The sequence below is a fragment of the Diceros bicornis genome, chromosome 7 (genome assembly GCF_020826845.1).
Source record: "Diceros bicornis minor isolate mBicDic1 chromosome 7, mDicBic1.mat.cur, whole genome shotgun sequence".
Classification (NCBI taxonomy): domain Eukaryota; kingdom Metazoa; phylum Chordata; class Mammalia; order Perissodactyla; family Rhinocerotidae; genus Diceros; species Diceros bicornis.
In genome coordinates, this window is record NC_080746.1 from 64664799 (window position 1) to 64679411 (window position 14613).

General features: G+C 55.4%; 2 protein-coding genes across 2 annotated transcripts in view; both read right to left on the reverse strand.

Moving 5' to 3' along the window:
- Positions 1 to 82: 82 nt before the first annotated feature.
- On the reverse strand, positions 83 to 6960 carry TPP1 (tripeptidyl peptidase 1). The gene is made up of 13 exons (XM_058545841.1): positions 6881 to 6960; positions 6692 to 6763; positions 6275 to 6414; positions 4932 to 5082; positions 4594 to 4721; positions 3986 to 4164; positions 3599 to 3797; positions 3259 to 3452; positions 2951 to 3015; positions 2374 to 2494; positions 2134 to 2292; positions 1852 to 1977; positions 83 to 1672 (listed from the first exon to the last, which is right to left on the reverse strand). Exons 1-13 carry the CDS (start codon positions 6958 to 6960, stop codon positions 1532 to 1534), a joined length of 1755 nt encoding a protein of 584 aa, XP_058401824.1. The 3' UTR covers positions 83 to 1531.
- Positions 6961 to 7774: 814 nt separating this feature from the next.
- The window catches only part of DCHS1 (dachsous cadherin-related 1), a 35236-nt gene continuing 28397 nt past the window's right edge, over positions 7775 to 14613 (reverse strand). The window contains exons 14-21 of the mRNA XM_058545846.1: positions 13239 to 14117; positions 13001 to 13114; positions 12617 to 12828; positions 12381 to 12535; positions 12064 to 12194; positions 11665 to 11948; positions 11168 to 11306; positions 7775 to 10851 (exon numbers count right to left, since the gene is read on the reverse strand). Coding sequence (XP_058401829.1) covers positions 8240 to 10851; positions 11168 to 11306; positions 11665 to 11948; positions 12064 to 12194; positions 12381 to 12535; positions 12617 to 12828; positions 13001 to 13114; positions 13239 to 14117 — 4526 coding nt within the window. The 3' untranslated portion in view covers positions 7775 to 8239. The remainder of the gene's footprint in view (positions 10852 to 11167; positions 11307 to 11664; positions 11949 to 12063; positions 12195 to 12380; positions 12536 to 12616; positions 12829 to 13000; positions 13115 to 13238; positions 14118 to 14613) is intronic.

Sequence of the window (14613 nt, forward strand, 5' to 3'; positions counted from 1 at the left end):
CATGAGAAAAAAGCCTCAGGGAGATGAACTTACTTGCCCAAGGTTCTCTTCTAGTCTATATCAGAACCAAGAATCAAACTGGTTTGGTTTCAAAAATCTAGGATTTTTCTGACATGCCAAAATCAACTAATTTCAGGAAGCCAAAAGGTTCACAGGAGAAGGTGACTTCTGAGCTGATTCTTGAAAAAGTCCTGGAAGTCAACCAAGCAAAGGGGAGTTAAGAGTAGTGTTAAGGGCACAGAATGTCTTGAGCAAGAGTGAAAGTGTGGGGAGGAGAGCAGGGGAGGATAAACAACTTGTTACTCAGGAACAAACAGCAAGGAAGGGATCCAGTTTGTGAATCATGGTAAAAAGACTGAACTTTATCCAGTAATCTTTGAAGGGTCTTAATCAAGTAAATGACCTGATGGGATTTGCATTTTACTCTGGAAGATGGTTTAGGGAAGGGCAGAACGTAAGGACACTTTTTGCAAGGGCCTCCTACAGTTCAGAGGAGAGACAAGATGGCTCTAAGCTAATGTAGTAGCAGTGGAGATGGAGAGAAGCAGACGAGTTCTAGATATACTTAGGAGACATAACTGGCAGGACTTGTGGATTGATAAAGATGTATTTAAGAGGTGAAGTCAATAGGACTTGATTGAAGGTGGTGATGGGGGGAGGTGAAGGAAATGGGAGTCTAGGATGACACTTAGGTTTCTGGCTTGGTTGGAAGAAGCGTAGTATCATTTACCAAGAATAAACAAAAGAGAACAGTTTGGGATTGGGAAGGAGGGAGATCAAGTATTGAGTTTCACACATCTTGCATCTGTGGTATCAATTACTGTTGGATAGAAAGTCTGATTTGGGAGATGGTGATGGCTGTGGATGCCAGTGATTGATTTCTTCCAGGGGACAATGGGTAGAGTGACGAGAGCAAAAGACTAAGGATGGAGCAATGAAGTACACCAATATTCAATGAGGAAGAAGAGAAAGAGAAGGAGGAAGAGGGAATGAAGGAGGAAGAGAGAATGGTCAGAGGAAAAGTTAAGCCCTGGAAGCTAAAGAAGGAGAGAGAGTGAGCAACTATGACAGAGAGCCCCTAAAGCGGAAACTGGGACGTGTGCACTGGATGAAGCAGCAGGGAGGCCATTGTTTCTCAGTGTCGGGAGGAAAAAGTGAAAAAATGAAAGCAGAGGTTTCGTTGCAATGAATTGAGAGAATATGTGGTGGAATAACGTATACAGACTGCGTAGACAACCCTTTGGAAAAGTCTGGTTGAAAAGAGAAAGAAGAAATGGGGGGGGGGGAATCCCAAACAGTACTGGTTATAGCATCTGTAGAGGAACCTGAGGCAGGAGTAGGGAGACCTGAGTATCATGGAGCAGGGAAGCATTGGGAATCAAGTCAAGCTCACAGCATTTCAGGGTTAGGGAGATAAACTATCTGCAGCAGTCAACAGTTGAGGGTTCAGCAGGGCTTCCAACTGCAGAATAAGGGACCGAGCCGCCAGCCGTGGGGCAGGGGACAGGCCCATTCTCTTGGTAGGAAAGGGTCAAGGGTTGATTAGTGTCTTCAGTAGAGCTGGGAAGTTGGGTGTTCCCCAGCCTGTCACAGGATCCCAGCCAGGGCCAGAGCAGAAACCCTCACCCTGCACCTCTTCATTCAGACAGGACTCATGGCAGCCACGGGTTACCTAGGGAGAAAGTGGGCATCAGATTTGGGTCTGCTGGTCCCAGTACTAATAGACTGCACTCCCTCACATTGTATTCACATCCCAGGGGCTCTCCCACCCCGTAAGAACTGCCCTCAAGTTCATTTTAGCACTCCCCATACTCTTAGGAAAACGTCCGCCCCCTTCCATTCCACACTTACATCAAAGAGTCCTGTCCCACGCTGCTGGTAGAGCCTTGGGTTGAGAAAGCCAAGAGAAGGGTGGCCACTGAGAATTCTGTGTTCATTTATCAGGGCTAGGAGACCCCCAAACACTGGAGTAGAGGCCTGCAAGGGTGAGGGTGTAAGTAGAGGTTAGGGGTTCAGAGTGATTGGACTTTGGGAGAGGGATGTTTGAAAGGACCAGAGGTCTCTGAGGAGTCAGGGGTTCTGGGTGCAAGAGTAGTTGCTGAGTGGGGGTTTTGGAGCCAGGCTGATTCTCACCGAGGTGCCAGACACCCATGGAATGGGCACATTGTTGCTGACCACCCAGTAGCCATCAGAGAGTGCAGCCACATCTGGGTAGGCACGGCCACTGGCGTTGAAGTAACTGGATGGCGGCAAATGGGGGCTGGAGCTCAGGAACTGGGATACAGCTTCCTCCTGAAAGGCATTGCTGAGTGAGTCTTGTCTGCTGAACTGAGGATCCCCCCTACCCATCCACCCACACAAACATATGCGTACCTGGTATGAAGGCCGTGGGAACACATTGCTAAAGCCACCACCACTGATATAGTCAACAACTTCATTTGTGACTCGGAAAGGATTCTGGAAGGATGTGCCTCCCACCGTGGTGACATAGGGGCTGAGGGCAGAAGACAGCGCTCAGATCGTAGGGGTCCCAAGGGGACCTCCAAAATGAGTAGGGATGGGGAAGTATGCCCTGGATCTTGCATAGGGGCTGGACTTGCAGAGGGGCTGGACTCTGTAGGGAAGCATGTACAGGGGGATGACTAAGAGGTTTTGAGCCCTCAAGGCATGGCCTGAGGTGACTGTGCACATTTTTCCCTATGGAACACCCACCAAATCTTTCACTAAAATGCCTGGGGACTGAGGAAAAGGAACACTGGGAGCTGTGTCCTACTCAGGAGTCTTGGGGCCTGGGACCTACAGGAAGAAGAGGGGAGTGCAGCAACCAGAGCAGGTAAAGCTGAGGGCTGAGTCACAGGAGGGCCTGGTGCGGTCAGGCAAAGGTTCCAGATCAGGAGGTCACAGATGAAAGGTTGGTGGTCACAGGTAAGTGGTCGGCTAGGGTGCTTACCTGGAGGCAGGGAAGGTGGGACGGAACTGGTGTCTTCCAGAGACAGACCAACACCCAGCCCCACTGTCACCTGGGAGAGAGACCGAGTTTAGCACTCAGATTAATTGGTCAGAGCTTGGTGTGTGGGTTCAGATGTCGGAGAGGAAATTCAAGTGTTAGTCATTACTGCAAGAGGTCAAAGTTTAGAGGTCAGTCAGTGGTCTCTGTTGAGTTCAGATTATGAGTCAGAGATGAGGTTCACATGTCACTGTGGGTCAAATCTGCCAGGTTGGGTGGGTGAGTGGAGGCGGTCTAAATTTGAGTAGGAGGTCACCTGAGGCAAAGAGCAGGGTAAGACCACGAGCAGCAGCCTTCATGAACTCGGTGTTGACCCGCTGGAGGTAGGCACTGCTGAGGGAGTCCTCGTCATCTCCGTAGCTCACGGTGTGCACATGTGGCAGGGCTGACTCGTTACTGAGTAGTAGGAGCCACTGCAGGAAGGGCTCCTGTGACTCGTGCCGGCCTGGATTTTTTTGAGGGGGTGGAGCATAAGGGCAGTCATTTGGTGGGTTGTCAGGCTCTCCCTCTAGCTCATGGGATTCCCTTCAGGGAGCAAGGATCAACACTCACCCACACCCCCTCCCCACCAACCAGTCCCCATGGCAGTACCAGGGTTACTGTAGACCCAGGTGGAGATGTTGGCGCCAGCACTCATCAGGTACTGCACATCTAGACTGGCCTCGATCCCGGCCAGGCCCCGACCCTGTTGTCCGACCACACGGGCTACTGATGCCTGGTGTGCAAACTTCCCACCAAAGAGGCGCATGAACTCAGCCAGGTCTGAGTCATGGAAATACTGCTCCAGGAACTATGGAGGGAGTCAGAGCAGATATCATGGGTCAGAGGATGCAGCCCCAAGGGTCAGGACAGGGGGTACTGTCCCAGATCACAGGATAGGGGATGAGAGCCCGGGGGTTAGAGTCAGAAAGCAAGCGCCAGGCTGGTTGGGCACCTTGGGAAGGCTGTGAGGACCCTGGGGCTCTCTGCATGGCTCACCTGGGCACAGGCTTGACTGTTGTTGGTTGTGCCAGAGCCCACGTCTTGTGCTGTCAAGTTGTATCGCTCACGGATCACAGATGGGGTCACCCCCAGGTGCAGGCCAACAGTCCCTGCCACCTGTGACTCAGGGCGTTGCTTTAGGGATGATGTGGGGGGAAAGCGGTGCAGTCCTCCAACTGTGGGGAAGGGTCACACTTGAGGAGGAGATCTTTTATTTTTTAATTTTATTTATTTATTTTTTTGGTGAGGAAGATTGGCCCCGAGCTAACATCTATTGCCAATCTTCCTCTTTTTGCTTGAGGAAGATTTGCCCTGAGTTAACATCCGTGCCACTCTTCCTCTATTTTGTATATGGGATGCTGCCACAGCATGGCTTGATGAGCAGTATGTAGGTCTGCACCCGGGATCCGAACCTGTGAACCCCAGGCCGCTGCAGTGGAGCATGCAAACTAAACCACTACACCACCGGGCCAGCCGGAGGAGATCTTTTAGACTCCAACCCCCACCTTACTGCTGACCCCACCCTAACCGCCCCCACAGCGTCTAAACTTCTCCAGCCTCTGACTCTGCCTTCTCCAACCCCAACCAACCCCACTGGGTATTACCAAAGTCCACATGGGAGGCCAAAGCCTTCGGGAGCTGGTAGGGACGTGGGGACCTTACAACATGGGTCTCTGCAGATCCCCCGACATAGCGATGAAACTCAGCCCCAGAGAGCAGCAGCTCTGCCTGTCTGGAGGACAGAGATAGAGAACAAAGGTCAGAGAGCATGGAATGGAGCAGAGGAGGCTGCTTGAGCATCACTGGACAGTTAGTCGTTGTCTCCCCATGCATTAGCTCTCACCCACAAGCCCCCAGCAAGCTCTCAACTCCCTCCCATTGGCGTGACTAGCCTCCCTGATGGGATGATTGGTACCCTCCATAGGGAAAAATTCCCTCTCACCGGACACTCAGCGAGCAAGTCAGAAAGTCCTGTGTAGTCACTGAGTGGCAGTTCCGGGCTCCAGCCACCAAGAGCCATTTTTGGACGGTGCGGAGGGTCAGTGGTGATGGCCGGACCAGTTCAGCCACATCCTCCAGGGTCAGGTATTTTCCTGCAGGAATTCGGTAGAGGCTGTTGCCTTCATTCATTGCTTTTCCAAGTTGCCCCTTTTGGACTTCAACCAGAAGACATCGGGACTTCCCGGGAAACCCGGAGCAGGGTCTTGAGGGATGAGTGAGAGCTTTCTAGCAAAAGGGCAGGCTGTGTAAGTGCGGGCTGTATTTGGGGGCCAGGGGAAGAAAAGGCTGGAGAGACTTGGAATGCCATGGGCAGGAGAATGGATTTATTGTAAAGGTCAGTAGGTTGCAAATGCTGCACCATGGCATGCATTGCCATGATCGTGAAAAATAAAAGCTGTTAATGAATTTAAAATTCCCATTTTAAGTTTATCTCCAACAGAATTTTTCAAAACTTTCAGAGCCAATTATAAGATGACATCTAATTTAGCTCAAATCTGCATACTTAATGACTTTAAGCTTAACATGATAGTGAGTCACTGTTTTTCTGAATGGAGCCATGCACACGCCTCCTGGGTGAATCTGAGACTGCCCCCTCACACAGACCTCTCTTCCCCCATCATAAAGGACTTGGAGCCGGGGAAGGACACAATCCAGCTTGACCGTTGGAGTAAAACATTGACTGTTTGGGAGCAGAGTGGGGAGTAGAGTGGGGAGTGGGGTGGAGGGGAGACTTCAGACTAGCAGGTGGCTGGGCAGCTGTCCAGGTGAGACAATAAACAACTGAGTTGGTGGCAACAAGGGATGGTGAGAAGTAGACTCCTCCAAAGGCTATTTTGGAGTTGGAACTGGCAGCCTCAATGTCTGAATGGAGGAGGAAGTGGGAGTGGATTTGAGGGTTGGGGATCAGTTTAAGCCCCTACATGTACTAGATGCTACTTCCCCATTTGTCTGGTAGCTGGTAAGCAGTAGAGTCAGAATTTGAATCCAGATCTGATCACAAAGCCTATGCTCTTAAGCTACATCTACATTTAGCTTTCTAGCCTGATTAACACAGGTGGAAAGTTTGAGAGGAAAGAGTGTGAGTTAGTTTCGGACAGTTTAGTTCCAGTTCACTTTTTTATTCAGAAATTCTTCAATGAGAGCAACTGCCATTCATCTGCCCTATATCACCCCTCGACAGGCACCAAGAGCATGACCCTGATGTGATCTGCACCGTCCCATTCTCAGCCCAGCCCTGTGTCCTTCCACTGCATCCCACATCCCACCCCCAGTCCCGACAGGCACCGTAGTGAGGAGAGCCGGGATCCGACACAGCCTGCACCAGCTTGGACAGTCTCTCCAGGTTCTGCTGTTTCAGGGCAAAGGTGAGACTCAGCTCTTCCTCAGGGTCCACACGTCCCAGAGACACCCAGCCTGGGGGCAGCCTGCAGAGTCAGGGTCAGGAACATGGTCTTCGTTAGGGTGGGTATGGGAAATATTAGTCACGGAAAGTTCAGGATTAGGGGCTGAGTCCTTGGGTAGGATCCCAGAAGCAGATATGGCTCACAGAGGTGGGTGATTGGGGACTGGACCTGGGAACCTGGGGATAAGACTATGGAGTGTGTACCAGGAGGTGCTAAGGGGGTGAGGGAGGCTAGGACAAGGACAGTGGGTGCAGGACAGGACATAGTGAAGGGGGCAGTCAGTGCTAAGTCAACTCACGTCCGCTGCTGGTCTGGCTCCGGGCTGTAACTGCATTTGCTGGTGACGAGGAGGGCAAGGAGCCCTAGGAGGCTGCAAGGGCGGCAGGTGGGGTTTCAGCGGCAGCCAGATGGTCATTGCGTTCCCACCCTCCAACACGTACTCCCTCCAATGTGACCCCCTTCTCCTGGGGCCCCCCTAATCTCTCACCAGGCTTGGAGTCCCATTCCGTCTTTCTGCAGATCTGCTGTCATGTGACAGATCACATGAGCGCTAGATACCACCACCATCACCACTCCTCTGCCTAGAAACTAGTGACGGTGCTGGCTCCTCCCTCCAATGAGGTTGGTTCTGAATTCTGGGGAATGGGTGGGGCTGCCACTAGATTGTCCCTCTGCGGCCCATCAAGCACTGGGTAAGCCCAGGGCTCCCCCCTGCTGCAAGAGTCCAAGCAGGACTCACCACAGGGTATAAGGGGTACTTAAGAAATGGGCTCTGGAGGCCCATAGACCCATAGACCTGGGTTCTTCCTAGCTGTATGATATCAGGCAAGTCACCTAACCACTTGGAGCCTGGGTTTCTTCATTTAGAATACAGAAACTATTATATTAAAAGTGCTCTGCCTCTTAGGGTTGCAGTGAGAATTTAGAGAGATAAAGCGGGCAGATCGCTCAGCAGAAAGCCTGACATGACAAAAGCTCAACAAATGTGAGCTCTTATTACATGTGAATATATAGCGGCCTCGAGAAAAACAAACCACTTGGCTGCTCTTGTATCCACCCCTCAAGCCTCGAGCTGGTCATCCCCAAGATCTCTCGCCATCCAGCCAATCCCTCTCTAGGTCACTGCCACAAGAAAGCCCCTGCTGTCTGCCTTCTCCCTGGCCTCCTGCCCATGCTGGAGGGAAAAGTGGACTGCAGAGAGACATGATGGTCAGCCTCAGGACAGGCCCGTGCTCCCAGTGCCATCCTCACCCTAGAGGCCCCTATGTCCACCACCCCTCGTGCTCCCCGAGCCTCCCTCACCCCCTTACCACCTCCTGGTACCCACCCCTTCCAATCATGCCCCCCATCCCTATGGCCCCCGCAGAACAGAGCCAGACGCTGGATACAAACTGCAGTTTATTAAGGCTCCAGAGTGAGAATTGGCACTTGGTTCTGGGCAGGGGCAGGGGTGTCAGTGGAACCCAAAGAAGCTGGGCCCAAACAGGTTGGAGGGACCTCCCCCATTCCCCCTGCCCCCTAATAAATAAAGTCTCAGCTCCATCTCAAGGTGCTGGCACAGGGCAGGAAGCCCTCACTGAGCAGAACCCAGGGCTGCTGCCTCCTTCATATTTCGCCCCACATTGGACCTGGCCACAGGTCACTGCCCAACAGGGCCTCTGTGGTGTTGGTGCTCTGATGGGGCGGGGGTGAGACGTGGGACCTGCCCCCACTGGAAGAGTTTGGGATGGGGAGCTGGCCTCCTCCGTGGCCAGTCATGGTCCGAGGCTGCCCAGGGCAGGCTCAGATGGGGCCTGCATTGGGGACACTGTGCGCATCCCAGGTCAGGGCCCAGCCTGGGCCACAGCTAGATGTGCAGCTCTGTGTCATCGGGTGGCTCCAGGCCGGACTCTGTGCTGAGTGCTGAGGCTGAGGGGCCCTGGGCCACCCCAAATGGCGAGACAACGGGTGAGCGAGCAGCCAGAGGAGACAGTGAGGGTGAGAAGCTGGGGGACATGGCAGCTGAGGACAGGGAGCCTTCATGGCTGATGGGGGAGCGGTGAGAGGCTGGTGGGAAGATGGCCCGGGTTGCAGCCGTGCTGGCTGGCTTTGGGGGCACAGACTTGGCTCCTGGGTGGGCCACGGCTGTGATGAGGGGTGGTGGGTCAATACGGGGAGCCGGGGGACATGGCCGAGCTTCATCCTTGAGCCGGGCAATTTCTGTGAAGACGCTGGCCAGCGGCTGGAACTGAGGGCACCAGCTCAGCAGGTAGTCCCAGTTATAGCTGCCACGGAGCTCCTCCTCACCAGCCACAATGGCTGTCAGCGCACCTGCCACGCATGGCTTGCCATCTGCTGGGAAGCCATAGTCCCCGGTGGGTGCGGGGCTCAGGCCACAGCCCCCGAGGAACGTCGTGGCAGTGGCTGGGGGCCCCTCTTCTCGGTACAGAGTGGCTCCTGCACCTGGCAGCAGCAGGCCTGCCTTGCGGCCCTTATACCAGGTGTCAGGGGCAGGTGGCTCACAGGATGTGTCACTCAGTCCGTCTGCATCCTGCTGGATGCCTGAGTCGGGGCCACGGGCAGCTAGGGAGGAAGCCACACTGGCCACACGGGGGAACTCGTTGATCATGCGGATCTCATCATCCTCTGCAGCTTCTGCTGAGCCTCGGCCACTTGAATGTGAAGGGTCCAGGGAGCCACCGCGGGGGTAGGGTCCTCCAGCTCCTGGCCCACCATAGCTGGGGAGAGTCTGGTGATACAGGTGCTCTGAGGGCGGTGGGCTAGGTGGCTCTCGGCCCAACTTCTGCAGGGAGCCACTGGCCAGGGGTGCTGCCTGTGACATTGGGCCAGGTGCTGCCTCAGCCTTGCGGTTACGGGCCCGCACCAGCCCTAGGACCAGGGCTGCCAGTGCGAGCACCACCACAACTCCCAGGGAGGCCGCCACAGCCCCCACCAGTAGCAGGTTGAGGTCAGGTGCCAGGCCCAATGCAGTGTGGGTGATATCCACGGTTACGGGCACTGTGGCACTCCGGGAACCAGGGAGAGGTCCCCGTGCCACCACCTCCAGCCTCAGCTCCCGTGGTGCCTCACGCCGGGTCCGGCCCCCACCACCAGAGGTACCTGTTCCACTGCCTGGTGCTCGGCTGTCCACTCGCAGGTACAGGGCCCCTGTAGTCTGGTTGATACCAAAATACGGGGAAGAGGTGGCAAGGGAATAGAGCACCAGGCCATCAGCACCTCCATCCTCATCTGTGGCCTGCACATGACCCAGGCTGTGGCCTCGCCGGGCACCTTCTGGCACTTGGAAGTGGAAAGCTGGAGCCAGGAATACTGGGTCATACTCATCCTCGCCAGTCACCAGCACCGACACAGTGACTGAGGCTGAGAGATTCCCAGCATCGGCAGCACCCACCAGCAGCTGGAAGCTTCCTGTGTGCTCGTAGTCAAAGGCCACTCGTGCCCGCAACTCCCCTGTTGAACTGTTCAGCGCAAATGCCTCGCGGCCCTCAGGCCCTGGCCCGGCCTCCAACAGGCTGTAGCGGAGCCTCCCAAAAGCCCCGGCATCCCCATCGATCGCATGCAGAGTGGTCACAAGAGTGCCTGGAGGTTGGTTCTCTGCCAGGCTAGTGCTGAGCAAGCTCAGCGGGAAGGCTGGGCTGTGGTCATTCACATCCTGGACCTCGATGGTCACTGGTGCCAGAGCAAAGTGTGCCCCGGCAGGGTCGGCAGCCTGCACTACAAGCTGATGTCGAGCCTGGGTCTCACAGTCCAAGGGGCGAGTCAGTCGCAAGGCACCCGAGCCCTCATCCAGCTCAAAGAGCCCCAAAGGGTCACCCGAGCTGAGAGTGAAACGCACGAGGCCATGAGGGCCCGGGTCAGCGTCGGAGGCCTCCACATGAAGGAGCTCAGCTCCAACAGGTGTGTCCTCAGGTACTGCCAAGCGGTAGGATGCTTGGGTGAAGACAGGTGGGTTGTCGTTGACGTCCAGCACAGTGACAGTGACTGGCACAGCTGAGCTGCGAGGTGGCTGCCCCCGGTCAGCTGCAGTCACAGTTAGATTGTACTGGGTTAGGCTTTCAAAGTCTAGACGCTCAAGTAACACCAAGCAGCCCAGTGCCCGGGGGCCTAGTCCACCACCCTCCCCAGCTTCAGCCAGCCGGGGTTCCAGCTGAAAGACTCGGCCTCGGTTGCCACTGACGATGCTGTAGTCCACGGTGGCATGGGTGCGGCTTCCGTCGGCATCTGCGGCCTCTAGGGTGAGCAGGGTGGAGCCAGGAGGCAGATCCTCAGCCACAGCCACACGGTAGTGTGGCAACGTGAAGCTCGGAGCATGGTCGTTCTGGTCCTGCAGCTGCACATGCACTGTGGCTCGTGCTGCCCGGCCAGGCATCCCATGATCTCGTGCCTCCAGCACCACGTCCACCACTCCTGGCCCCTCATGGCCCAAGGCGACTGTTCCCAATGTTGTGAACAAGGTCCCTGAGATGAGAAGGAAATGGAGAGAAACATGCATTCAGCAGAGGCTGGGTGAGCCTTCAGGGCCTAGGAAATGGCCTCAGACATCAGACTCTAGGGAATGGCCTATGTGCTGGGAAATTATGGAATGGCCTCCAGGATTCAAAGAACAGCTTCTAGACATGCAGTCAGGGCTTAAAATAGAGACAAAGGGGGTAAAATGTCCTCCCTGGGTCAGAGATCTAGGAGTTAAGAGTTCAGGCAAGAAATTCTAGGAATGAGGTCAGAATATGGCCCAACACAGTCAAATAGAGGCAGTCAGATCCCAGGAAGGACGCACCATTGTTGGGGTCAACGCTGAAGCCCTCAGCACTGGAAGCCAGGTGGTAGGAGATGTGACCATTGGCACCTGAGTCCTGGTCAGTGGCAGAGACGGAGAGAATGGCACTGCCTGGTGGTGTGTGCTCAAGCAGCATTACCTGAGGTGTGAGGACAAGTGTTTATGGCCAAGCTTCCCAGCTGCCCTGCCGCCCACTCACCCTATGTTCTGGGGCTTGGTCCCATTAGCCCTGCTTGGCATCCATTCCAGTTTGGAGTCCATACTCCCTAGTATTCAAATTACTCACCTTCCCCCATTTCTAGGCACAGGATGCAGAATCTGGACACAGTTCCCAGGACTTGGAAGGCTGGTTTGAGATGGGACCCTCCCATCTCCAGAGCTCCATCCCCAGGTCAGTTCCAATGCCTAGCCCACCCCAGATGCTTCTAGCCTCCTCACTTCTCTCCAAAGTGAACAACTCTGGCCCCAGGTGTGGGGACATCTGAGGGTGTCGGCACCTGGTAGAGGCTCTGTGAGAAGGCAGGTGCATTGTCATTGACATCCTCCACGAGCACCGTGAGGTTGGCACGGCCCTCGTGAGGCCCGTCATGTGCCAGCAGCTGCAGATGGTAGCGGTCACGCTGCTCGAAGTCCAGGGGGCCTGTGAGGGAGAGGCGGCCTCCATAGCGGCCTATGCTGAAGGGATCCTGGGGCCCAGATGGGCTCAGCACATACCACAGCACCGGTCCGGAGTCCACGTCGTTCCCTGTGACCTGTGCAATCTCTGAGCCCAATAGTGCATCTGCAGTACACGGGACAAGCGTGTTTGGCATGGTCCTAGGCACCCATGGAGCACCAGGCTGGGGAACAGCACCGCCCTACCACCCTTTGAATCTCTCAGTTTACCTAGCCCTCACCTTCTGACACTCGGAGCTCCCAGGGCTGGGGGATGGTGGGGCGATTGTCATTGGTGTCGATGACCATCACTGTCAGGGTAGCTGAACCCACCAGCGCTGGGCTTCCTCTGTCTGTGGCCATCAGCACCAGCCTGGACACAATCAGGGGTGAGGCCTGGGGATAAGGGAGAACCCTAGGCAGGGCTAGGAAGACTCAGGACAAGCTAGGGGTTGGGGGGCTCAAGGATGTGGCTTAGAAACTGAGGGGCATTCAAGGCAGGGCTTGAAACTAGACAGACCCAGGATGGGGTTGCAGGGTCTACAGAGCCAGGCCTCACCGTGTTTCGGCCCAGATCTCACGGTCCAGGATGGCTGTGGTAGTGATAGTGCCCGTGGCTGGGTCTACGTGGAACAACCCCCGTGCTGGCTGGGATGCGGCCAGACTGTAGGAGATCTGTCCACTGGGGCCTTGATCCAGGTCATCTGCCTCCACCTGGTGGGAGTAGGAGGCTGTTGGCACTGGCCTGGATAAGTCAAAACAGCTCTGCCCCCAACTTTCCATCATACCCCATACCTGCAGCAGGGGCCCCTCCAAGGGCCTGGACTCAGGCAGGAAGGCCACATAGTGGGGCTGCAAGAAGCGGGGAGCATTGTCATTGGCATCTTGCAGGGTTAGGGTCAGCACAGAGAAGGCAAAGGCTCCTCCGCTCTCCGCCTGCAGCACCAGTCGCAGCCGTGGGCTTGCCTCAAAGTCCAGCCCCTCTGCCGAGCGAACTGTGATGGCTCCTGAGGGGAGGCAGAATGCATCACTGACAGCCCCCTTGCTTGCCCTGGAGCCTCCCTCTCTCAGGCCCCTTACTCAACAGCAGCCCCTCTCCCACCTGAGCCTCCCCAGGCCCAAAGAGGAGCTCCCCCAGGAGCCTGTCCTCTCCTTGAGCCCCCTGCTCCTGCCTCTCACCTGTACTAGGCTGGATGGAGAATGTCCCTTTCTCATTCCCGCTGAGAATGCTGTAGGTGATTGGTCCATTGGAGCCCCCTGCATGGACAGCCTTGGGGGAGACAACGGGCGTCCCTACACAGAGGATGGTAATGGTTGGACTGTGAGCACTAGACTGAGGGAGTTGGGGGGACATTTTTAGTGAGTAACCCCAGCCCATCCAGGGATACAAAGCTGGGAGACATGGTTGGGGACCCACCTGGGGGTGCATTCTCACGGAGCATGGCTTCGCTACTAGCCCGGGGAAAGCGGGGTCCACGCTCAGACTCCCCCTGCAACCCAACAATGACCACACCAGTGGCGGAGCGAGCTGGACGGCCAAGGTCGGTGGCTACAATGAAGAGGACACGATCACGGGGGCCCAGGGCTACAAGGGAGCGGGCCACACGGATTTCACCCGTGTAAGAGTCCACAGTTGTGCCAGGAGGTGGTGTGCCTGCCAGCCGGTATAGGATGGAGGCATTGGCACCAGCATCTCGGTCTTCAGCTCGAAGAGTGGCCAGAGGCAGGGTCGGGGGGCTGAGGCTGGGGCCTGGGCGGGGCAGGCGCAGCCTCAGGGGACTGGTGGGGAAGGTGGGTGCATGGTCATTGACATCACGCACCATGATGGTGACAGGCACCGTGGTGCTTAGGGGCCCAGCAGCTGCACCATCCACTGCGCTCACGGAAAAGGCATAGCTGGCACACTGCTCTCTGTCTAGAGCTGTGGCTGTGCGCAATTCCCCAGAGCTGGGCTCCAGCAGGAAGGCTCCTGCTGCACCTGCACCCAGGTAGTAGGTCACATGGCCATTGGCCCCAGCATCAGGGTCATGAGCCTGTAGCTGCAGCAGCAGGGTCCCCGTAGGCGCATCCTCAGGCACCTCCACAGAGTAGGCAGGCACAGGGAAGGCTGGGGCGTGGTCATTGGCATCCAGCACTGTCACTGTCACAAGCAGAGTGGCACTGAGAGCTGGCTGGCCTCTATCCCGGGCCTCTATCCGCAGCTGGAATGCTGGCTCCACCTCCCGGTCTAGTGGCCTCATGGTGCCAAACTCCCCAGAGGCTAGGTCTAGGACAAAGGCTCCTGATGGGTCCCCATCTGCAGAGAAGGGCATGCACACATAAACATACATGTGTCAGCCCACGGGAGAGGGAGTGATTTACAGGCAACAGCAAAGAATGAGAGAAAAAGAGAGAGAGGAGAGAGAGAAACTGGGAGAAAGGCAGAGAAACAAAGAGAAACACGGAAGGTAAAGAAAGACTATAAAGCAGCTGTTCTCAGAGGGTGGACCGGGGACTCCTGGGAGTCCCCTGAGGCCCTTTCAGGGAGTACATAAGACCAAAACCATTTTCATAGCAATACCAGGACATTTTGTGCATTTTTTGTTCTCATTATCTCACAAATGTACAATGGAGTCCAGATGCTACAGGACGTGATGACATCATCACTTGGATGGTTAATGGAATGTGTGCTTATGTATTCTTGTGTTTTCTAGAATATTCTAGGTAGAAAGTTTAGAAACATAAATCTGTATGTTTTCAGAGATTCATTCAGTTTTTTTTGGCTTACCTTCAGTTACACCTGCTATAATCTT